Raw genomic sequence first — 25,295 nt, 5'->3', positions numbered from 1 at the left:
TGGCTTTGAGTCACCACATTCGCACATGGAAAGGCCAGGGATACAGCAAAGCAGTTGACCCAAATAATTGACTCTCCACCTTTTCTCCACTCACTCAGCTGTATGGCCAAAAAAGAGAGACTTTGAGTTTAAAACCTGGGGAACTATGAGCCCTAGAGCTATTTGACCATTATCTGATGTCATGGTCAAACAACAACGACAAGGTTTCTACCCTAGTCTTCAGAGATGAAAATTGGTGATGTGTGTTAGACGTTGCCATAAGCTAGGGTGAGGTCTCCAACCGATGGACTGAGCCAGTCAGTGCTTGGTGGTAGATTCCTCTCTGTCTCGGGGGGCCCTGGCCTGGGAGTTAGGAGACTTGAGCTTTAGTCCAGATGATCCCTAAGGTCTCTTCTGGTTCTGATAGCCTTTGATTCTGTGGTTATTAGTGTTAACAAGAGCCAGCCAACAGAGACTTGAGCAAACATCCCTGCTGGAGATGCTTAGCTCACCATGAGACAAGTAAGGAGACAGAAGGGTATATTGAGAAGAGTGAGAAAACGGGAGTAACAGGTCCTGGGCTTGAATCCTGGCTGCTGGCCTCAGTTTCCTCATCTGTAAAATGAGAGGTTGGACAAGCTGGTCTCTGCGCTCCTTTCCAGCTTTGAGGAATAGAATTTGTGAGGAGCTTCAAGGTTTACAAGGGGTTTTGCCACCCACCGTTATCTCCTCTGATCCTCACAACGACCACGCCAACAATCCCTGAAAACATGACCCCATTGAAAGGGAAACCAAATGGAAGAGTTGGAGGCCAGATCCTTGCAGGGGTGAACATGCCAGGACGTATCAATCAATGGTTTTCATTTGCCGTCAGGCAGCTCAGAGCAGGAATTCGGCAGGAGAGAAGCCAAGCAGGAGTTGTGCTGACTTCATAGCATCCTTCGGTAGTTTTCTTACCCTTTTGGAGATAGCTCCAAATCCCGTTTAAGGAAAACAATTTGAACAATTTCAAGCAGTCTTTCGGTGATCTCATGAAGAGGCCTGACAAGGAAAACACTACACTACAGGTTTTAAGGATTTGAGGTTTGGGGTTGTTTCTGGGGCATTTGGAGAATGCAGGAAGAATCTGAGGGGATCTGCCAGCTGCTCAGAGGTGCAGAGCTGTTATTGTGAAATGCCAACCTGGATTGGCTAAGGTGGGAACACATTCCGGGAGTGACCGTGGCAAATCCACCTGGGAGGAGAGGAGTGTGTGTGTGTGTGTGTGTGTGTGTGTGTGTGTGTGTGTATGTGTGCGCGTATGTGTGTGTGTGAGCACGTGTGCACGCAGGCACATATGAGCTCATCATGGTGGGTCACCTTAGCATCCTTTCTTTCTTGGGGATGGTCACGATTTTTGGCTTCTTTAGTATTTCTCAGTGCTTAGGACAGTCTGTGGAACACAGTAAGTGCTTAATAAATGCTTTTTTGCTTGCTTGCTTGCTTACTCAGCTCCCTTAGTGGGAATAAGCTAGAGATTTCAGTGGAGCCACAGTGAGCTCTGTCTGGTTGGCAGAGCTCACTTCACTGGGCCAAACCTGATCGTTGTCCTGGCCCAGAGAGTACTCCAAGTTTGGGGCCAAACCCCTGTTTTAGGAAGAAGTGGCTAGAGACATCCTGGACTTTCTCTTGAACTGAGGACAAGTGGAAAGATTCCCTAAGGGTCTGAGAAATCCTGAAAGGGTTAATCAGTGAATAAGGGTGGGAGAAACCCTAATGGTCCTAAAGTATCTCTCCACCCTCACTTCTAAACTGGGTGGAATGTTGGAATAATCCCCCAGAAGAAAGGCGGCAGAATCCCAGGAGGCCAGGTGAGTCACCAAGCCATTCCTAAGGACCTAGATGCTTCTGGGCTTCCTTTTCTGTGTAGAAAAAAGGCCAGCTGCCCCACAGACCCTGGAGGCAATAGCCACTCAGTCTCTGGTCCAGTCTTGACTGTGATGGTTGCTTTGGCATCAAAATGAAATCCACATTCCTTTTTGCTTATTCCATCCAATCTGGCCCCACTCTACCCTTCCAGTTTTTTTCTCATATTCTCTCTTCCATGTACTTCATGATACAGACAAACTGGATAACCCACACTGTCCCCTGTACATGCCCCCCTCCCTCTGCTATTTGGTCTTTCCTTTTGGTCAAACTGTTCCCTGTGCATGGAATGTCTCAAGCCATCCTTTCAGGACTCTCAAATTTCACCTCCTTGGTGAAGCTTTCTTAAATCTGCTGCATATAGTAATGACCTTGATAGACTGGACCTTCCAGAGCATTCTATACGTTTATAATAGTAGGGGTCCATTCAATAAACCGATTACTCATCCTAACCCTCTTAAGAGTAATTAGCTTAGCAAGATGAGACTACTAGTTAAACAATCAAAAGACATTTTAATTAGGTGAAAAATCCTTGATCAATTTAGAAATCCCCAAGGACAACTGCAAGTATGTTCATATTGGTGAAGGAGACTTGGTCAGGCCCTGTGGGTTTTGTATAAAGTATCCAGCCAATTCAAAACCTAATGACTCAAGTATCTAGTGGCAGAAGGAAAAGCCAAGCTCCTGAGAAATCCTTTCTTGTAGGAGAAGAAAGGGCCTTGACCTCAGCCTCTTCCTCCCTCTCCTCCTTTGGCTAGACAATGGCCTTGTGAACTTTGGAACATGAATGCATTTGGGCTTTTCATCAGCATCCTAGCAGTGTCCATGGGTCAGCAACATCTGGTGGGTGCATCCGCATCGGGACAAGGAATAACTAGGTATATTGAGGATAGACAGCAACAAGACTTTATAAGGAGGGAAGTGTGAGTTACGCCATGCTTAGAGAGAACTTCATGAACATTCCTCCCGTGGGAAAAAAGGACTTTTAGGTGGTAGTATCTGTAAGTTATCCCTGCCACATACGCTCTAAATGCACATTCCCCTGCACTCTGTGTATACTCTTAGGAAAGTGTGTCAATTTTTTTGGGGGGGGTGGAGGGGATATTTTGTACCAACTGTTCCTACTGTGCCACCTCAACCATTATACTATTCCTTTAAAAATTAATTAAGTCTGGTTTACTAATGAATGTCAACTGATAATCATGAAGGGAAGCACACCGTTGGGGGCTCATGAGTTCAACCATTAGAAATACTCCACAGCATACCCCCATAGCTCAGAGCTACCCCTACACACCTGGGAGAGCAGCCAGCCTGTGGGAAACCAGTCTGTCAGTGCAAGTGGAAGTTATGAGAGTGAACCTAGAGTTATGAGAATGAGTCTAGACTGGGCACATAGTGCCTGACACATAGTAGGTACTTAATGAATATTTATTGATTGATCTCCATAAGAGTAGGGACTCTATGTCATTCAGTCCTATAACCTATGACTCTTGGTGAATAAACTTTGTAAATGCCCCAGTGCTCAGAAACTTTTCTGGTTTTGAACTGGACCTGAGATTTTTTCAGTATAGGAAATTCCAAGGAAGGAAACTCTCTACAAGGCAGATGAGCACCATCTCTGCCCTTGCCTTTGAGAGCTTCTAGGGGACACTGAGAGGTTAATTGACTTGTCTAGGGTCATACAGTTTTATGTGGTACTTGATCCCAGGTCTTCCTGACTCTGAGGCTGGTTCTCTATCCACTATACCACACAGCCTCTTAGCTCTGATGAGTGCACACAGTAGGTATTTAATAAATGTTTATCTCTTTGAGAAATTCTGCAGGTGGATTCAATGACTACAGGATTATACAGCAAGGTCACAAACTTAGAAGTGTACCTTAAAATTTAAAATTAGAAGGGGCACTAGAGATCATCTCCTCTAGCCCCTCATTTTACAGAAGGGAGAAGGCTAAAGGGGAAAGCCTAGGTCAGAACTGCCCACATCTATCCAGGAGGTAAGTGTCAGAGAAAGGTCTTAAATCCAGTTCAGATCCAGGGCTTTCCCCACTAACACTGCTCATCTGGTTCCTTGTTTTACAGATGAGGAAACTGAGACCTCTCAGAGAGAAGTGACTCTTACCCATAGCAGTGGCACAGCCAGGATCTGAACCCAGGATCTTTGACTCTGAAGCCAAGGCTTTTCTCACTGGGTCTCTCCCTTGGGTCCCCAGCTCCCTTCTTGGGCTAATCTGCTTTAGATGGGCACTCAGAAGGTGAGCTAAGATTGTGGCTGCTCCTTTTGCCAGATGATCTCAGATGAGGCTATTTTGAGAAAGTGTTCCTGACTTATTTTAGGGGAATCATTGATAAGAAGTCTGAGATAAGATCAGCTCTTTGGGTGGCAGGCTTCCTGCAGCACATTCCTGGTGCTTGGCATTGGTGGCCTCCCTAAACAGAGCTGTTCTCCCAGGCCTGGGGCAGAGAGAGGGGGGGCCTCTGGGAACCTCTGCATTGGCAGAACAGTAGTGGCCCAGATGGTTCTGAGCTTTAGGTCTCTTCAGCTATTGCTCTAATCCTAATCATTCCAAATAAATACTGATTAAACTTTTATTGAGGCAGTTTGGTGGCCTGTTGGATAGAACATTGGTCATAACACTTGATCTCAAATCTTGTCTCACTCTCTAGCTGTGTGACCCTGGCCCAGGAACTACACCTCTCTCTGCCTCAGCATCCTCTGTGAAATGAGCATGATAACAGCCCTTGCCCTTAGTAAAGGAATATTTGCCATTCTATCAGGAGGAATGACAGGCTGTGTGCCCGCTGACATCCGGGAGATGATAAGGGGAATGTGAGGAAGGGTCCCTGGGATCAAGCTAAGAGAGGACAGAAAGAAGAGTCATTCAGGGTAGGCAGGCACAGATGGGCCACACTCTGCACTGTTGAAGTGACTGCTCCCATGGAAAGGATCAGAGAGTCAATAAAACACCTGAGAGCATTGTTACTTTGCTGCTTCCGTACCTGATATACATTTATTTTATTTTTATACTTAATTTTTAATTTTTCCCTTACTATAGATTCCATGGGTTTCTAAGGCTGCTTTCAGTTCTAAATCCTAGAATCTATGGACTTTAAAGGGGAAGCTACATGTATATGTATATATGTATGTATGTATGTATGTATATGTGTGTATACATTATATACATATATTTTTTTTTTCACCATAACCCACATGCTGGTCGGGACCTCTGTGAGGCCCCTGGGTATTTCAGGAGAAGACTGAAATTCTCAGAAGAGGCCTTAAGCTAATTACACAAAAGAGATCTCTAAGATCCCAGTTTTAAGATTCTTTGATACTAACTCATGCCTTTCTCTGAGCCTCAGTTTCCCCACTTGTATAAGGAGAAGTCATTACATCCATTTTACAGATGGGGAAACAGAGGCCAGAGAGGGGAAGGGTGTTGCCCAGGGTCAAATAGCTAATGAGTGCGGTAGGATTTAAACTCAGGCCTTCCTGCCTCTATGGCCAGTGCTCTATCTGCCACACCCTGTAGCTGCCTCTATGATCTCATGATCATTTTTTGCATGTTATTGGACTCTCTCATGTTGGTCCCTTCTGTCTTTTGTTTGTTTGTTTATTTAGTCATGTTTGACTCTCTGGGACTTCATTTGGGGTTTTCTCCAGCTTATTTTACTGATGAGGAAACTGAGGCAAACAGGGTTAAGTGACTTGCCCAGGGTCACACGGTTAGTCAGTATCTGAGGCCAAATTTGAACTCAGGTCTTCCTGACTCCAGGCCCAGTGCTGTATCCACTGAACCACCCAGCAGCCCCCCTTCTGTCTAACCTTCAATGATTCTTTGAAGATTAGTTAACTCCATCTCTAAGGCCCTTTCCAGCTCCAAAACTGACTCCCCTCCCCCAGACCAGGGGGATGGTTTCTCCTGAACTCCACATTTCCTAGCCCTTCAGCCCAAGCAGGAGTGGGGTGCATTCCATCTTCTACCAGTGACTAGCCGAGAGCCCCACCCCCATCCTTCGTGCCGTCAGCACATGGCTGGGCAGCCAATTTCTCAGACCCAACAGGGAATCCCGTGCGGCCTTCTATCCCAGGAGCAGCACCCTGGGTCCAGCCAGGGCCACAGTGCAGCAGAAGCAGCCAGCCAACGTGGGCTCCAGGCTGGTACCAGGGACAGCCGTCAATGGGGAAATGTATTTGTTATTATGACCCCATAAGCCTTTCCTTCCCTTCTCATGCTGATGTGAGCTGCAGCTTAGGGACAGTGAGGTCTGAAGAATGCTTGTTCTGGATTCTGTGGACTTATTTGTCCATGTCTGGCTTTTCTGGGACAGAAGGGCAGTGCCTGGAGGCTGCCCCATGCTTCCTGGAGAGGCTGGGGTGAAGGCAATCCCTGCAGCCCCAAAGTCAAAATATCTCTCCCAAGTCCCTTGACTTTATAAGGACAGGCAGCTCCTGATGGAGCCGAGAGCTTCCTGGCTGCCTGCTCCCTGCTGCCCTGGAATGAGCCTCAGCTAAAAATGTCTCAGGCTCCCTCAGACCGAGGGATTTCTTTCTACTCTTAACCAAGTCGGTGAATGTCATGGTGTTTCTGTCTGTTACCTAGATCCACTGATAGTTTGGAAAGTGATTTTTTTTAAACTCTCAGAAATTACAAGGATGACAGAGCACTGTGTACAATGAGAGCTTTTATTATTCTATGAAACATTACTACCTAATCATACAATGAAAACCCCATTGGCTCTCCCTGTTTGGTGAGGCAGGCAGCCGGTGCCTCTGAACCCTGCAAAAGCTAGCCACTGGAGACTTGCAGAAGAGGTACATTGGGGAGAGTGCAGGGAGGAACCTTGGGCTGGGCACTACCCTCTTTGGACCTGTTCACCCATTTGGAAAATGAGGGGATTGGGCAAGGTAAAGTCTGAGATCCCCTTCCTCTCCGACATTCTGACAGTCTTTGGACATGAGTAATTTAGCTGGGACATGGGGAGGAACTCTCAGTTAACTGGGTCACCTTGAAGATAGTAGGAAAGAGCTAAGATGGATCACTCTCTTTTACAGACTGGTTATTACTCAATACCAAATAGTAAGCTTAGAAAGAAGGCTTCCGGTTTCTGAGTGGAAAGGAAACACAGTCCTGAAAAAAAATCTCAAAGGATTAAAAGAGATTTCTGAAATGCCCCACTTTGCCCCCTCCAATAAAAGACTTTTGGTCCATCTTTGAGCTTTGCATTCCATCATTTTTTTTTAAATGCAGGGAAATAGGAAGAGTTTTAACTTCAGCTGTGATTTCCATACAGGCAACCTTTCACTGAACCCATTTTCTTACTTTATTCTTTTATTTTTAAAGTGTTCATTGATATCTCTTTTTTTATATCTCCCATATTTCCAAATATGTCTCTCTCCTCTTGTGCAGAGAGAGAGCCATCCTTATATCAAAGAATAGATAGATAGATAGATAGATAGAAAGATAGATGGATGGATGGCTGGATAGGATGGATAAAGCATTTATTAAGTGCTTACTATGTGCCAGGCATTGTGCCAAGCACCAGGATTACAAATACAAGCAAAAAAGAGACAGTCTCTCCCATCTGGGAGCTTACATTCGAATAAGAAAAAACAAGAAAGGAGACAGGAGAAATGAGAGGAAGGAATTACCAGGGCAGGGTCAAAATAGACAAGTCTGAAGGGTCAGGAGAGAAGTGATCATGGACAGTCTGATGGTCATGAAGTGGTGGTCCTAGGCAAGAATCCACCAAGCAGAGGAGGGGCTGCAGGGTAAGGGCATCCTTAGGCTTGTTAAAAAAAATTCTGCAAAATAAACCAACATATTAACCAAGTCTGATATTCTACACAGTGTTTGCAACCACAGTCCTCCCACATCTGCAAAGAAAGAAGGGAAATGCGTTTTCCTATTTCTTTTGGAAGGCCACTTGTGATCATTAAAATACAGTGTTGTCCTAACTATTCTGCAGTATTTGGGCCCCTCTTTTTGTCATTGGCCTCCGTGGGATATATGCCTAGCATCCTGATATCTGGGTCAAAGGATATGGGCATTTTGGTCACTGGGCCAATTTTTAATAATAATTTAATAATAGTTCAAGTGAATCCGGCAGATTAATTGGTAATTAAATCCCTACTTTACACTACATACAGAGGACATTCTTTTCTTCCTCTGATCCATTCTTCACACAGCTAACAAAATTATCTTCCATGGGTCATATCTCAGCTCAAGGGTGAGGGGTATATGTTGTGAGGTGGGGGAAGGGTTTGCCTTGGCTCTAATCCAGGGACATAGGGACCTGTGGCCTGTCTCCAGACCTAGCACAGGTCTCTGGTAGGTGTGCTCCAGAGCAGACTGTGATACAAGGGCTTCCCTCTGCTGGAGAGTTTACATTGGGACCTAAATGCACTTCATAAACTCAGTCCCTGCCCTCAGGTAGCTTATATTATGGGGTGAAGGGGAGGAGGTGTACACAGAGAAGCAAATTGAAAACCAATAGAAACTATATTGAAAATACCTCACCTGGTAGCTGAGGGATCGGGAAAGGCCCTGCATGGGAGGTAATGTTTATGCTGAGCTTTGGAGAGTGTGGGGTTGATTCCAAGGGGCAGAGGCAAGGAGGGAATGCAAGAGAACGGGTCTTCTCTGCACGGGGACCAGCCTTTGCAAAGACGAGGGGCCAGGAAAAGAAAGAACAGAGAGCAGCAAATGCGCCAGTGAGCCCAAAAGAAAGAGTCCAGAGAGGACCTGGGTGGGCCCAGGGGGCAGGGCCCAGAGAGGGACCAGGTGAGCCCAAAAGACAGGGCCCAGAGAGGAACTGGGTGAGCCCAGGGGGGCGGGGTGGAGAACCCAGAGAGGAAACCAGTGAGCCTAGAAGGCAGAGTCCAGAGAGGGAACCAATGAACTTAGAAGCAGAGCCTGGAGAGAGAATTGGTGAACCCAAGGTGAGGGGGGGGAGAACCCAGAGAGGGAGCCGGTGAGCTTAGAAGGCAGAGCTCAGAGAGGGCCCCAGAGAGAGCCCGGGAGGCAGGGCCCAGAGAGGGACTGAGTTTAACCCTAAAGGCAGTAGGCAGTGACTAGGGGGTGGGTGGGAGGGTGGAGCATGCTACTCCAAATCCAGAATTTGGTTACACAATGCAGGACCCTAGATACATCCAGGGATTCCACACTGGGATGGTTTTCAGAGCCTACTGAATGTCGACCCCATGTCTCTCAGTCATGAACCAGACAGCTTCCCACACTCTCTTCTGGGAGGTCCATCATTCTCATCAGAACAAAAACAAACAGTTTAGACTGAGCTCATGAAGGATTTAAGTTCTGCAAAAGAGGAAATGACAGATCACGGGGGTGGTGAGACCCTGGAGCGGATGACTGAGGACAGCAGTCCAGTCTTCATGGGAGTTTGTCAAACACCACATACCTCGGGATTAGGGCTTGGGTTGAGCACCGCAGGGGGCTGCTCTCCAGGCAAATGACTTCCACCATTTTCTGGTGCTTCGATTAATCCCTTTATGGAGGTAACATGAAATATGGGAAGAAACTAGGGAGTGAATTCAGAAGACCCAGGTCTGAACCTGGTTTTCTGTTTCGTAATTGTGTGCCTTTGTCCAATGCTCTGAGCCTCAGTTTCCTCATCTATAAAGTAAGGGGTTTGGACAAGATGTTCCTTCAAGCTTTAATTCTGTTAAACCAATGATCTTATGACTCAGTCTTGGTTTTTTGTTTCCTCTTCTGTGAATGAGGGGGGTGACCTAGAGGGTCCCAAGGAAGGTCTCAACTGGCTCTCAGTGTGTAACCTATGATCTTTCCCCAGAAGTGTGCTAGCTGCCGGCCTGGGTCTGAGAGGCATGAGAAGACAGAAGGACCCAGAGTCAGGATAATCCCCACTGTTAGGACTCATTGTTGTATGACCATGGGCAGATAATGTCACCTCTGCTCTCTCATCTGTAAAATGGGATAATGTTTGTAAAGTGTTTTGTGAACCTTGAATTGAGGATAGACATCAGTCAGAGCCCAGGCTGCTGGCAGCAAAATGAATTACTTCCAACAGCCCCACTAACACTGGTAGGTATTTTAGTCAGGAAAGAAGGACCAGAGCTGAGCAATGAACACAAAAGCTGAAGGACCTGGGCTAATACTCTGAAGCCAGACACGTGCCTGGTAACTGACCCTTGAAACAAAAAAGAGTTCTGTGAGAACAGAGGGAGCCAATCCACAGATGTCGCCAAGGCCCAGAGGCATTCGAGCTCCTCCAGTTCCTGAATCAGGACAAAATGGATCCATCATTCAATCAATAAGCATTTATGAAGCACCTACTATGCGCCAGTCTGTACTAGGTATTGAGGACATAAAGTTAAAATATTGAGATAGTCACTAAAGTGGACCCCAGACCAAGTTCATATTTCAGTTTATGCAAGTCTCCAGTTATTCTGGCTACTTCTCATGGACTCAGCTGGGTATTAAGGAACGCCAAGGGAAATATCCTTCCTGTTTCTTCCAATTAGCCTTGTGGAGCTTCGAGAACGGTCACTGTCCCTCTGGTGCCTCATGGTTTCACTGATGTAGAAAGTGTTGGTCTGGAAGGGCACATGCAATCACCCCAGAGGAGGCCGGACAGCATAGTGGGAAGAGCCCTGAACCTGGTGCCAGCGGCCGGGTCGGCTATGAGCTAGCTGGGTGACCTTGGGCAACCTCCCTCCCTCTCTGGGCTTCAGAATTCTCATCCCTAAAATGAGGGGCTTGACCTGGCAGATCTCAACGGCTCCATGAGGATCCCAGACCTGGTTCACAGCTAAGGTCTGAGGTCGATTTCCACAGGAACAGCTCAGAGACTATTGGAGCACAGCAAGTAGTTACTAAGTGACATGGTCTCATTCTCCTGTACAATTTCTCCTGGGTACTGCCTAGCCCTGGCAACCCCTGGTCCTGGCACTCTTGGTCTTGGGCACTGCCTGGCCCTGGGCACTCCCTGATCCTAAGCATTGCGTGGCCCTGGCACCCTGGCCTTGGGCATTCCACGGCCCTGGCTCTTGGCACTGCCTGACCCTGGGTACTCCCTGACCTCTACTTCAGTCACAGTTTAACCGAGCCAGTAGGGGCAGGTTCTTGGCCAGTTAGCCCCACCCTGGATAGGGCTCCCTCCTTCTGAGACCTGACTCTCTTGGGGGGGGGGTGGAAGAAGAGAGTCGGGACAGCAGGCACTTGGGGCACAACAGACCAAGACGCTGAACAGCACTCACACAGATGACATTCCTGGGTTGGTTGGTTTTGTTTAACTCATTTTTTTTCTTTCCTACAGAGAAAGGTTTTACTGGACAGGAGGTGATGCATATTCAGAAGTGATTGTAATGTATGAGTGGATGGCATCAGTAAAATCCTACCTTAAAAAGAGACAATGAAAGTCTGAGTGTCAGACCACAAAGGGGAGGCTTTTGCCACTCAGAGCCTTAGGAGGGAGAACCAAACAGATTCTTTGACTCTGAGTCCAGCCCCTTCTTTTGGCAGAGAAAGAAGCTGGGGACCAGAGAAATTTCCAGCCTGGAAATGTAGCAGCCTCATAGCACCAACCATGTTGCCTCTCTTAAGCAAACTGCTCATTTCATTGGAGGCATTTTCTTAAAAGTCTAACATTTTAAACTGGAAGGGGTGTTCAAGATCACCTTGGCTAGCCATCTCATTTTACAGAAGGGGCCACTGAGGCCAAGAGAGGGGAAAGGGCTTGCCTAAATAGATACAGCTGGGAAGGAGCAGAGCTAATGTTCCTTTGTATGAATGAAAGCAATGGCCTGATGGGGAACTACAGATTTAGACATTCTGCTGGGTGGGATGGGCAAGGCAGAAACAAAAAAGAGACAATTCTCCCCCCATTATGTGTATATATATAATATACATATACCGCAAGTTCTTTGTGACAGGAAGTGGCCATTGACATAGGAGTCACTGTACAATGTGTAGCTGCGTGGCTAGCCCATGGAGCTGGTCTTTCAACACATATATCTTGGGTGGACCGTAAAGAAGAGTAATGAGCTGGGCCAAGAGCTACATAAGATGACCACAGAATTGTATCTGGGAGGTTGGTCAATGTTTCCAATGACTCCTACAGTACCCTTCAACAGAAACACGAATCTTTTTCAGCACAGATGTTCTCCTGCTGATGCTTTGTGCTCACAGATCTTGGAACAACACAGTCTCCAACGAATCAAGATGGCAGTTGTCTCAAAGGTCAATGGAGAGACTCATGGAGAGTACAAGTAGCCCGCTCTCATTGATAAGCCAAGAGCTGTAAGTGGCATCAGGGACATGAGGATGAACAGAATGCACGTTTTACCATTCCTCATGAAGTACAAAATGCCTGGAGAATGCCCTTCCCCGGGCACTGGGCAGGCATTCTTGGGGGCTCTATGGGAGAAGATGAACAAAGATTTCAGGCAGAAGTCAGGTAAGGGCTGCTCTATGAACTGGAGGAGGGAGTCTCCACGTTAAACAGTTTGCAGATCCATTGAAAATTTGAAGAATTCTTCTGGTGATGCTCTAGTCAGTGACTCATGAATCACTACAATCTCCAAAAAATCAAATAGTCCATGACCTTCAGGGTGGAATCCTCACAACTCAAGGGGATGTTGGCTGAGGGAAGGATTTGGGCAGCAGGAGGCAGGCAAAGGATATCTGCGTACATATACATACATATATATATATATATATATACATATATATATATATATATATACACACACACACATATATATATATATATATATTTGGGCAGCTAAGTGGTGCAGTGGACAGAGCACTGGGCCTGAAGTCAAGAGGACTTCACTTCAAATCCAGCCTCAGATACTTACTAGCTGTGTGACCCCGGGCAAGTCACTTCACCATGTTTGTCTCAATACCCTCATCTGTCAAATGAGCTGGAAAAGGAAATGCAAACCACTCCAGCATCTTTGCCAAGAAAACCACAAATGGGGTCAGGAAGAGTGGGGCACAGCTGAAAATGACTCTACAACAAATCCATCTACATGGCAGCAGAGGAGACAAAGCTGAGGGCCTCCCAATGAGTTTGCTGGATTTACCGGTTGGTCTAGTTTGGGCTGGTTATGCAGAGAGGCTGAGGAGTGTAAGAGGAAAGGATGCTGGTTTCGCTAAAAAGGAGAAATCTTCAGGTGCTCTCGGAATCCTCAACTCAGGTCTCAGTTCAGATAATTCAGTGCATGACACCCCTCCACCTGGGAAGGCTAGGGGAGTTGCTCCACTTTGAGCTGTACCCTCAGCAAAAAGGTATGTGGTGGAGGAGGGGGGTGGTCACACCAAAAAACACCAACAGTAATAACAGCAACAGTATCAACACTCATTTATTAAACGTTGTGCTAGGAAATCATAATACTCATGTAATACCTTAAGGTTTGCAAAGCATTTTATAAATATTATCTCAGTTTATCCTCACAAAAATCCTGGGAGGTAGGTGCTACTATTAACTCCATTTTACAGATAAGGACAGAGGTTAAGTGGCTGGTTCAAGGTCACATAGCTATTAAGTCAGGGCTTCCTGACTCAAGGCCCATGTCTATCCCTAGCCACCTAGCTTCCTCAGTAGCCAATAAATACAATAGAAACTAAGCTGGAATCACTGTATCATAGAATTTTTGAGTAGGAAGGGCTCTGGGAAGACCTTGAGTCCCTTCGATATCCAAGTAAGGGGTAAGGGTTCTTTTGTAACATACGCAGCAAGTGGTGATTCAGGCCTCAACTGAAGGGCAGATCATGACCTTTCAAGGCAGCCCCTTACAGTGCAGGGCAGCTCTCATGCTCGTGAATCCTCTCTTGACATCAAGCCTGAATCCCACTGCTTGGCATTCTGTCCTGCGGGGGGGTGGGGGGCTCCCCAGTCCTGGCACTAGCCCTCTAAATGCATCTATTCTTACGATAGTCTTTTTTTTTTTTTAGCAGCCATAGCGCTCTGTTGACTCGCAGTCCACTTAAACCTTCAGATCTTTGTCAGTCAAATGTAGGTCCAGCCATGTCTCCTGCATCGTGTCCGTGGGAAGCTAATTTTTTTGAGCCCAGGTATAAGATTTTTCATTTATATCTATGATACTTGGCCAATAAGTCTAGCCTTTTTCTGTTGTTGGGCCCACTGATACATTGAGTCACCCCTGTCTGATTTCTCTTGGCAAGAGAAAATGGATGACCTTGGAGAAGGCGAGAGGAGATATGCACATTGAAAATCAGGCATTTTTGAACTGAAGAAAAACCAGTAGTTATTTTGGACGATATTTTCGGATCTGTGTAGAGCAGATGTTGGCTGGCTTCCACCTCCAACAAGGCAATAGCTACAGACAATGCCTCTAAGTGCCCATGAAAGAAAGAGGAAATTGCAATCGCTGTCCTTGGGTTGGCTCCCCTGGATTGTGGGGAGACAGAAGAGGAGGCTCCCAGGCCCTGTCTATTATCCCCTCCTCAGGTTAGGGCCTGGTTTACTGTCCAGGCATCTATGGACAAAAAGCCTGGGTTCAGAAACCAAATGAGCCCTCGCTATGAGAGCATAGGAAACTGGCTAGCGTGGGAGGAAAGAGCTGGGATCAAGCCCAAGCACGGAACATAACTATCTCTACCTCCACTGAAGAGTTAGGCACGTCTGCCATGGCAGGCAGGCCAGGGAAGGTAAAAAGGCAAGCAAACCCCATCCAGTGCCTGAAGTGGGGAAGGGGATTTGTCACTGAGGGAGGCAGCATCTAGCAGAGAGGGGGCAGGGCCTGAGAGCTAAGATACCTGGGTTCCTATCCTGCCTCTGATAACAGTGAGTGTGTGTGTGTGTGTGTGTGTGTGTGTGTGTAAGAGAGAGACACACACAGAGACAGAGAGACAGAGACAGAGAGACATAGAAAATGTGTGTGTAAGAGAGAGACACACAGAAAGACAGAGACATAGAGAATGCCTCTGTGTGTGTGTGTGTGTGTGTGTGTGTGTGTGTGTGTAAGAGGAAAAGAGGGAGAGAGACAGCGAAAGGGAAAGAGGGGAGAGAGACAGACAGAGAGAAGGAAAAGAGAGAGATGAAGCAAGTCACTTAACTTTGAGTTTCTATTCCTTCTGTAAAATGGATCTAATGATAGATGAAGTAAAATAAGGAATGTACTTTGCAAACTTTCAAAAGCTCTATGTAGTTTGTGAAGTGGCAATTACTCTCAGAAGAGGCCCTTTCATTCCTGTTTGGTTCACTTTAGCACACATTTCTTAAAAAACCAGCTATGTATAACAGAAATTCTCAGGCTCTCTTACAAGTCACTTTCTTCTGCTTTGAAATGTTTGTACCTGTGCTTAAATTCACAATGAAAGAGGGTTGGTTGGTCTGTTTAAGGAAAGGATCTGGAACATGGCACTAGTGCCTGCCAAAGGTTGGCCCAGACCCAGGTACTGAGCTGGACCTACAACTGATGTGTGACCCTAAGCAAGTCACATCCTCTCTTGGGGCCTGGGAAACTCCATGACCAGTCACAGGCAGATTGCTGATCTCCTCACTGCTGGACGAAATCTCACAGGGCCAGGAACATCAGGGTGAGGAACATTCCTCTATCAATGCAGATCAGTTGGTCAGTCAGTTAACAAAATCTCGCCTTCTGCAGGAGGATGTTCTGGATGCTTCTTCATTCCAATGGCTTCCCTTAGTCGATTGTTTCTAATTTGTTTTGTCTGTAGCTTGTTTGTCCATAAATGTTTGCATGTTCCCTCATTAGACTGTGAGTTCCTTGAGGGCAGGGGCTGGCTTTTTCCTCTCTTTGTATCCCCAGTGCTTAGTACAGTGCCTGGCACATAGTAGGTGCCTAATAAATGCTCATTGACTGACTCACAGTCTAATGGGGGAGATGACATGCAAACAAGTATGTACAAACCAGAGATGTACAAAGTAGGAAGGAAGTAGTTAAACTGAACATTTCTTGTGGGGAGGGGGGAGGCTGGAGCTGTATCTTGAAGGAAAAGAGGGATTTGAGGAGGTGGAGGTGAGGAGAAAATAGCCTCTGGGTATGAGGGATTGCCTGGGCAAAGGCACAGGAAGGGAAGAAAGACGAAAGAACCACCTTCTACTGGAAAGAGGGGAAGACATCAGCTCTGATCTCTGAAGGACTTTAAAAGCCAATGTGAGGATTTTATACTTGATCCTGAAAGAAAAGAAACAGGCACTTGGCATTATACTAAGGACCTTATAACTACTAAGATTAGATTAGATAAGATTATCTGATCCCCACAGTCCTGGAAGGTAAGGGCTATTACTATTCCCCATTTTACAATTGAGGAAACTGAGGCATGCAGAGGTTAAGTAACTTGCCCAGGGTGACAGCACTAGTGAGCATCTGTCTCCAGGTGAGTTGAAGTCTTTCTGACCTGAGGCTCTGTCCACTGCACCACCTTGATGTCTCCTGCCAGAAGCTGATAGGGAGCCAGGGGAGTTTGAGGAGTGAGAGAGTGTGATTGGGATGGGGTGAAGGCATTGGTCAGACCTGCAATTTAGGAAAATCAGAGAAACCGCTAAGAAAGCTATGGTGATATACTGGGAGGCCGGGGGAGGGGCAGCTCCTGGGCTGTCACTCAGATACCCAGAAACCTTTGGGCCTCTGGTGCTCTGTCACTCATCTGACCCGATTCTGAGGGCATGGAGATGCCCTGGCTGAGGGCTCAGGTGCTGGGACTGCTCCCGCGGGCTGGGAGTCCATAGGTCTCTCACCTCACCGCCGCATTCCTCCCAATCTGGACTGTCCTTCCTGTGTCTCTGGTTCTGTCAGAGGTATCGTCAGCCTTCTCCCATCACCCAGGGTCACCGCCTCATTCTCCTCTTCCTCTCTTCCCTCTCCTTCCCCCCTCCCTGCCCCACCACATCCGGAAAGTCCATTCTGTCCCCTCAACTCTCACTCGTTCCCCTTCCCTCCATGGACACAGCCACCACTGTGAGGTTCGGGCCTCAGCACTTCTCACCTGTCTTACTGTCATTAAGTGGCCTCCCTCTTCTAGGGCAGGCCCTCCGCTCTGCAGCCCATCTCCCACACCATTGCCACAGCATTCTTCTGAAGGCACGCATGAGAAAGGGTCATTCCGCTGCTCAGAAGCCTTCAATGGCTCCCCATTTCCTATGGGATAAAATACAACCCCCCCCCCTTTTCTTGGTCTGCATCTGTGATTTCAAAGCCCTCCTCATAACCTACTATACATGGTGTAGTCTTAGCACATTGCCTGGGGCACACAGAGAGGTTAAGTGATTGGCTCTGAATCGCACAGACCATATGTCAGAGGCAGGACCTGAATCGTGTTCTTCTTGACAAGATGCTGGGTCCAGTTCTCACCTCCTCCATCCCTCAACCTGGCCTTAAGGCCTGCCACAGTCCACTTCTTCCTTTCCCTTCTAGCATTAAATCACAATAACCCTCTTCCCAAACTCTACCTTCCCACAAAACTGACCTACTTGACATTCCTGCAGAAAATCCTCCATGTCTCACTTTCAGACAATCCCGGTGGCCATCCTCACGCCTTCAGTAGCCTCCCACCTCAGCCCAACCTCTCAGCTTCTTTGACACCAGACCAAGTGCACTTCCTCCATGCAGCCTTCCCTGATTTCACCTTGACATCATCACTCCAATATGCCCCCTTCTCTCCTCTGACCCTGCCCCCCCACCTCACACCTGGTCTACTGCAATAGCTGCTGGGGCATCTGCCTGCCTCAAGTCTCTCCTCACTCCAGTCCATCTTCCATTCAGCCACTAAAATGCAGGTCTGATCACATCACCCTCTCTACTCAACTCCAGTGGCTCCCTTCTACCTCCAGGAGCAAATTCAAAATCCTCGGCTTGGCATTCAAAGTCCTTTCTAACCTGCCCTGTCCTACATTTCCAGTCTTCTTACACCTTACCTCCCCACTGCATACTCCTCCATGCGGTAACAGCAGCTACATGGGTCTTCCTCCCACAAGACGCTCCATCCCTCAGCTCCAAGCATATTCTCCAGCTATGCCCCATTCTGAAATATTATCCCTCCTTTGCTCTGACTACTGACCTCTCTGGCTTCTTTTATTTTTTTTTATTTTTTTTATGGCTAGGCAATGGGGTTAAGTGACTTGCCCAGGGTCACACAGCTAGTAAGTGTTATGTGTCTGAGGCCGGATTTCATCTCAGGTCCTCCTGAATCCAGGGCCAGTGCTCTATCCACTGCGCCACCTATCTGCCCCTCTGGCTTCCTTTAAATCCCAACTAAAATCCCACCTCCCACGGGCTACCTTCCCCTCACCCTCTTAACCCCAGTGCCCTCCCTCTGTTACTTTTCCCCTACTTATCCTGTATGTGGCTGGCTTTGTATATAGTTCTTTGCATGTTGTTTCCCCCATTAGACTGTGAGTTCCTTGTAGGCAAGGACTGTCTTTTGCCTCTTTTTGTATCCCCAGACCTTAACACTAGTGCCTGACACATAGTAGGTGCTTAATAAATTTTCTTGATTAATTGATCGCTCCCCCTAGATGTTCATGCTCACTCTCTCTTCAAGTTACTGTGCATACATTTTGTCCCTGCAGTGAATTGTAAGCCTTTCCAGTTGCCCACAGCTCCTAGTGCTTGCCCCAAACTACCTTGGATATCAAATCCTTGGTATTTTCTAGATACTTAAAAAATGTGCTTAGAGACGTGTTTGCTAGACTAGAAACTCCTTGAGGGAAGGGACTGTTTTGTCTGCTTTTGGATTCCCTGCACCTGGTACACACCTGGCATACACTAGTTGCTTAATAAATGGTCATTGCATACGAGAGGCCATTACGACAGTCTCCTAATCCTTACTTGGCCAAAGATTCATTGGACATTGAGCTCTGAGAAGATGTTGGTTGAAGGGACTTGACTGGTGTTCAAGCTTTTGAATTGTCAGTGGGGAAGAAGGTTTAAGATTGTTTCTGCCTGGGCCCAGAGGGCAGAATTGGACAATGGGAGGAAGGTCAGAGAGGCAGAGCTAGTCTGGATGTCCGGAAAAAACCTCCTAACAACCAGAGCTCTCCCAAAGTGGCTGAGGACACTGAGAGATGGAGGTTTCTCCTCCTTGGCCGTTTTCAGTCAACCGGGGACTTGTTAAGCACCTACTCTGTGCCAGGCAGTGTGCCAAGGGCTCAGCAGAGAGAGGATGACCAGTTGCTGGGGATGTTTCAAGGAGATAATATTGTTCCCATAGCCACTGGGCTTCATGCCTTCTGAGGTACCTCTAACTCTAAGATGCCATTAAGTGCTACAAGCCCCATTTCACAGATTAGGAAACTGAGGCTCAATGACCTTTGGTCACATAGCTAGCAAGGGTCAGAGGGGATGCCTGGGTCTTCTGACTTCAAGTTCAGTGCCCTCCCACTGCCCCATGGAGGCAAATTGTCTTTTTATGCCCTAAAAGGCTTCATGGTGATTGAGTCATTTATTATCTTTCACTGGCTGAAAATGCTTCAGCTTCTAGACCGCAGCTCATGTTGGGATGAAAGCAAGAGCTTCAGAAGAGAAATCATGGCCAAAAAGGGAACATGCAAAGGCCTCTGGCCCCAAGGAGGCAGCCCCATGGGCATGGCCCACACATGTCTCCATGACACAGGGAAAGCAGCAGAAAAGCCAGAGAGAGGGGAATGAAGATATCGACATTTATGGGCACATTCCCCTGATTGGCTGCAAGAGGCAGCAGGCTCCTTGCCAGCCCCCTCCAGCTCCCTCACGGAAATGTGCTCAGTGTTATAAAAAATGGCCTTCTTTTTCTTCTTTTTTCCTGATGAGAAGAATTTATTGACGTAGGCAAAAGGCAAGCTTAGTTCTGCTAAGGGAAAACAGGACTGGGAAGGCAGGGTGATTCAGACCATGGAGCTCCATGGAAACTCCCCCCCCCCAATCCCCCAGTTAGTACATTGGGAATTACAGGGGCTGCCCATGGAAATCACAGCCCATGACAGTGCAGGCCCGGCTGGGAAGCCACACTTGCTAAGGAGGAAGAGAGTTCCTTCCATCCTCATCTCCAGGTCTAAGAGCCCCTCACTCCTTCCTTCAGTGAGTGCCCCTCAGATGCTGCCCCTTGGAGGGCAAGCCCCTTCCTGATCCCCTAGGGGTCAGCATTCTCCCTGCCCCCTGAAATGACTTTGTATCACTGTAGATACTTTGTATCACTGTAGATATTTTGTAGATGTACTTTGTATATACTCTGCATGTTTATCTATTTATTCTTCAAGTAGAAGCTCAGGGAGGGCAGGGCCTCTGTCTCTCTGTCCTTTTCTCTCTGATACCTTGCCCAAGGCAGATCATTAATAAGTGTTTATTAAATGAATCTGAATTGAGTTGGCTATTAGCTGCCTGTCTAGACATATTCCTGTCTCTTTTCTCTTACCTTACCTCTGTCTATTATTATTATTATTATTATTGTTAATTATAGCTATCATCCACACAGAGCTTTAAGGTTTGTGAAGTATTTTACACACATTGCCTCATTTGGTCCTTGCGAGAGCTCTGTCAGGCAAGTGTTAGTATTTATTATCCCCATTTTATGGACGAGGAAATTGACACTAGAGAGGTTGAGTCTTACTCATGATCTCATCAGGAACAAATATTAGAGGCAGGATTTTGACCTGTCTTCCTGACTTGAAGACCACCACTCTACCCAACAAGCCAAGTTGACTCCCCAATATACAGGATACCCCAAAGTCTTAGTTCCAAGAGACCTTGGGGACAGCCTGTATGAGCACAGCTCATCCTAAAATTGAACAGGTAGATTACTTCATTGGCAGGACATCCAACAACTGATTTCACCAACTTTTTTTTAATTGTCCAGATTAATAGTGTAGAATTGAGTAGACTGAGAGCTTTAAATCCAATCTAATTTGCACAGCCCCAGTTAGGATTTCCAGACATTGAAATAGATCCAAAGATATTGCAGACTTTTGTCTGGATAGTATTTCCCATTGTAATAAATAGCTCTTACTATAATAGAGTGAGATGAGAGCAAATGAACCCTGGACTTGCTTTAATTAAACTTAGGAAATAGTACTTTCTTTCAAGAGAAAACCAAATGGTGTTGTGGAGAGAACATTGGATTTGCAGGCATAGGACTTGAGTGCAAATTCTTTTTTCAATTAATTCTTTTTTTGTTGTTGTTTTCAACCTTCACTTTTATAAGATTTTGAGTTCCAAAGTTTTTCTAGAGAGCAAGCAATCTGATATAGACTATACATGTACAATTATATTAAACATATTTCCACATTACTCATGTGAAAGCAGAATCAGAACAAAAGGGGAAAACCATGAGAAAGAAAAAAGAGAGAGAAAATAGTATGCTTTGATCTGTATTCTGACTCCATAGTTCTTTCTCTGGATGTGGATAGCATTTTCCACCATTAGTCTTTTGGAATTGTCTTAGATCATTGTATTGCTGAAAAGAGCTAAGTCTATCAAAGTTGATCATCACACAGTGTTGCTGTTACTGTGTACAATGTTCTCCTGGTTCTGTTGAGTTCAAATTCTGACACTTTGACTTGCTAGCTTAGACAAACGACTTCCTTTACCTGAGTCTCAGTTTCCTCTTTTGTAAAACTGGAGATTTGAACTGTTGAGCTATAAGGTTCTTTCTACCTTTAACATTTTATGTTCTAGCATTTGATTTTCAAGAGTTCCTTTCAGATCTAACATTCAATGTCCTATGATTTATCATCCTATGATCTCAGGCCCCTTCCACCACTGACATTCTATATTACAACAGCCTATGTGCTAACAATCTATGTTCCATGTCTTATGTTCTAGCATTCTGTGCTCTTCCAGCTCTGACATTCTATGATGAATGGATGGATGGATGGATGGATGGATGGATGGATGGATGGATGGATGAATAATGCATTAAGGCTTCTGTGTCTGACATAGTTTGGGTGGCTCTGCACAGGTCATTCGAATTCTAGTGCTCTAAGCTAGAGGTCTAATACACAGCCCCAAAATACTCCTGAGAGTGGTCGGAATGATCTTAAAATGTAATTATACCTGAGTTCCTATGAACCAGGCTCCATCCAGAAGCTGGACATCATAGGATCTTACTATGCTCTGGAGCCAGTCTGATAAGTGCAGGCTGAGATAGGTCTGGCTTCATGTGTCTAGGCCCAAGGCATCAGATGACAGACAACAGAGTCTCAGCCGGTAGGACGGGAGCACTCACCAGAGCCCAGGGCAAATGGATTACATGGCTCCAGAATCCCTTCTCACTCCCGTCAGCATTGTCATCTTCCCATTTGCTCTCCTGACTTGGTGACTTTCCACGTGCAAGCAAATATAACAGGATAAATAGGAAATAATTAACAGAGGGAGGGTACTGGACTTAAGGGGAGTTGGGGAGGCTTCCAGTGAAAAAAAGGGTGGGGGAGGGATTTTAGTTGGAACTGAAAAGAAGCTAGAGAGGAGAGTAGTCAGAGCAGATACTTTCCAGAGATGTACACACAGCTGATGAGGTTGACACATGCATTGCCAGAACTAGCTCAGTGTTTGGGAGGATCTGAAGGAAAGTGTGGGAGAGAAGAGGTCTTAGCCTGCCTACCAAACTGAAGGTCTACAGAACCGCTCTGCTGACCTCATTATTGTATGCCTGTGAAACCTGGACGGTCTACCAGCGCCATGCCAGGAAACCAAATTGCTTTCATTTGAATCGTCTTAGGAAGATTCTGAAGATCGCCTGGCAAAATAAGGTGCCAGAAACCAAGATCTTTTCTCAAGTTGAACTGCCAAGCATTCAAACTCTACTGCAGAGAAAGCAGCTCTGATGGGCTGGCCATGTTGTTCAAATGCCAAATGTATATTTGTCTAAAAAACTATTTTATAGAGAACTCACACAGAGCAAAAGCTCACATGGTGGTCGGAAGAAGCAATACAAGGACACTCTTGAGGTATCTCTGAAAAGGTTTGGAATATATCGTGAGCCATGGGAGATGCTGGCACAGGACTGCCCAGCATGGCGTGCCCGTGTTAAAGAAGGCATTGTGCTCTGTAAGTGAAGCAGAATTGCAGTAGTAAAAGAAACATGAGAAGCACAAATTTAGAGCCATCTCCACTCCAAATGTTCATATGGACTATTCGTGCCTGACCTGTAGTGGAGCCTTCCGAATTCCTATTGGTCTGATCAGCCACAGTTCGGACACACTGTGCCTTGACCCCAACATAGTGATGCCATTTTGGGCCTCTTAGAGAGAGGACAACCCCCGTGCCTCTGACACAGTGTGGAGCCTTGGGGGGGGGGGGGGCCAGGGGGGGTTACGGAGTGATCACTTTGAAGAACAATCTAGTCTCACTTTTTTTGTCCTGTGAAGTCGGCTGTAATTAGACTGCATCTGGTCCACAATTCCTCTTTTGTGTTTGTTTGTTTTTGAGATTAATGAGGACTGGGGAAAGGATCCACTGTGCTGCCTTGTTGCTTCCCTCGCCTTGTCTGTCTTTCAAGAACTCTCAGTCTCCAGTGCCTGCCCCGCCAGGGAGGGAGAGAGGGAGGTGGACATAGAAGTCACTCCTCCAGGCTGAGCAGGGAGAGCTTCCGCGGATTTGGGGCCTCTTTACCACGGACACTCCCTCTTTGCCTACGCAAATGGGCATACAGAAAATCCATTTCCCACCTCTTGACGATTGCCCAGGCAGCAGGAGGAAGCTCAGGTTAACTTTTCTTTTTTGTTCTATCTGCTCCCACTGGAATAGGAGAGCCATAAGGACGGGGACTGGCTTTCTTTCTGCTTCTGCTGGTGTTCCCACACTTAGAAGACAAGAAATTCATTTCTCTTGCTTCTTTGCAGTAGGCTACGTTGCCCTCTAGTGGCCAAAGAATTTCTGAAAGGAAGAAGACACAGCGAGTTTTGGTCCTCAAGATTTAGAGGTGGAAAAAAACTTTTTTTAAATGCATAAAGTAAAACAACCAGGAATTATTATAGAAAGGAAATCAATTATGTTGAAATACTGTAGTTATTGAGTATTTTTTAATACAACTTTCTGGTCCCCAGCCTATGAATCTCTGCCAAAAGATCAGAGAACCCGAGTGCCTAGGGTGGGGGGATTTTGGGGGGCAGTGACTTGCCTGAGGTCCCCTGAGTCCACTCAGCCCGAATTCATAAAGTGTCCAGCCCCGGAGCATGGATGGGATATGAAGGGAGGAGAAGGCACAAGGGAGAGGGGGGAGCCAAGGAAGACCACTTTGCTCCCTTCCCAATTCTGCCTCTGACTGCCACATAAACTCAAAATAAAGGCCTTTCGGTTTCAAGGCTTCCTTTCTGTATCAGAAGCTGAATTTGGGTACAACCTTCTGGAGAACAGAACCAGCCATAGGGCCATTGTTTTCACTGTGCTTTTCATTTATCTTAAAACACCCGGAAATAGTGACTAAAAGCTTACGGGAAACTGAAATTCCACGTTGCCCCACCCAGGACACTTAGTCTCCAGTCTTGTGATCCTTATTTCAGAAGTGCTTTAGCAAAGTGGAAGGGCTGGCTTCTTCCTTGTAGGGAGGGTGGGACAAGGGAGCTGCCCTGCTCCTTCTGGACCCACTGTTCCCCACGAAGGAGCCCCAGGATGTACTAGACTCAGCAGTCAGTTTATCTTGTAACCTCCTCTCCCCCAGCATCACCCCAGGTCCCATGTGAGAAAGATGAGGACCTCCCCACCTGCAATGGAGCAAAGAGCCTGGCCTTCAGGGTCCTCCTCTATAGACGCCTCTCTTTGTCACTTCCAGCCCTTCATAACCCCCCACCCCCAACCTTCCCAGTCTTCTTATACCTACTTCCCTCCAGGTATTCTACAGTCTAGCTACACTGGCTGTTCCTCATCGAGGACCCACCATCTCCTCACTCTGTGTGTTTGCACTAACTGTGCCAGACACCTGAGATGTTCTTTGGCCTCAGCCCCGTTTCCTTCAAGACTGCTGAAGGCCCACTTTCTTTTTTTTATTAATTATTTATTTATTTTTTAGGCAATTGGGGTTAAGTGATTTGCCCAGGGTCACACAGCTAGTAAGTGTCAAGTGTTTGACCTGAGGCCGGACTTGAGTTCAGGTCGTCCTGACTTCAGGGTCAGTGCTCTGTCCTCTGTACCACCTAGCTGCCCCCTGAAGGCCCACTTTCTTCAGGAGACCTTCCACATCCCCACTTCTTTCCTCTGAGATTTCCTTCCATTTACATTATACGTCCAATTGTCTGCATGCTGTCAGTCCCGTTCAACTGTGAGCTTCATGAGGACAGGAATTGTCTTACTTTTCGTTGTTATCTTCAGAGTTGAACACAAGAGTACATAGTAGGTGTTTTATAAGTGCTGGCCCACTACCCCCAAGGCCTCATCTCACGACTCCCTGCCACGAACTCTACACAACTAACTGTCCCTCAGAAATGCCCCATTCCTTTCTGACTGTGGCTTTCTCATCAGGTTTCCTGGACA

At 46.6% G+C, this 25,295-nt stretch overlaps 1 protein-coding gene across 1 annotated transcript in view; it reads left to right on the top strand.

Moving 5' to 3' along the window:
* The window catches only part of FAS (Fas cell surface death receptor), a 74,637-nt gene that overhangs the window by 2,159 nt on the left and 47,183 nt on the right, over window positions 1-25,295 (top strand). Inside the window, 1 exon segment of the mRNA XM_027855944.1 lies at window positions 5,826-6,040. Coding sequence (XP_027711745.1) covers window positions 5,826-6,040 — 215 coding nt within the window.

This window comes from Vombatus ursinus, unplaced genomic scaffold (assembly GCF_900497805.2).
Source record: "Vombatus ursinus unplaced genomic scaffold, bare-nosed wombat genome assembly UNPS02011353.1, whole genome shotgun sequence".
Classification (NCBI taxonomy): Eukaryota; Metazoa; Chordata; class Mammalia; order Diprotodontia; family Vombatidae; genus Vombatus; species Vombatus ursinus.
This window is presented reverse-complemented; position numbering and strand designations above follow the sequence as displayed.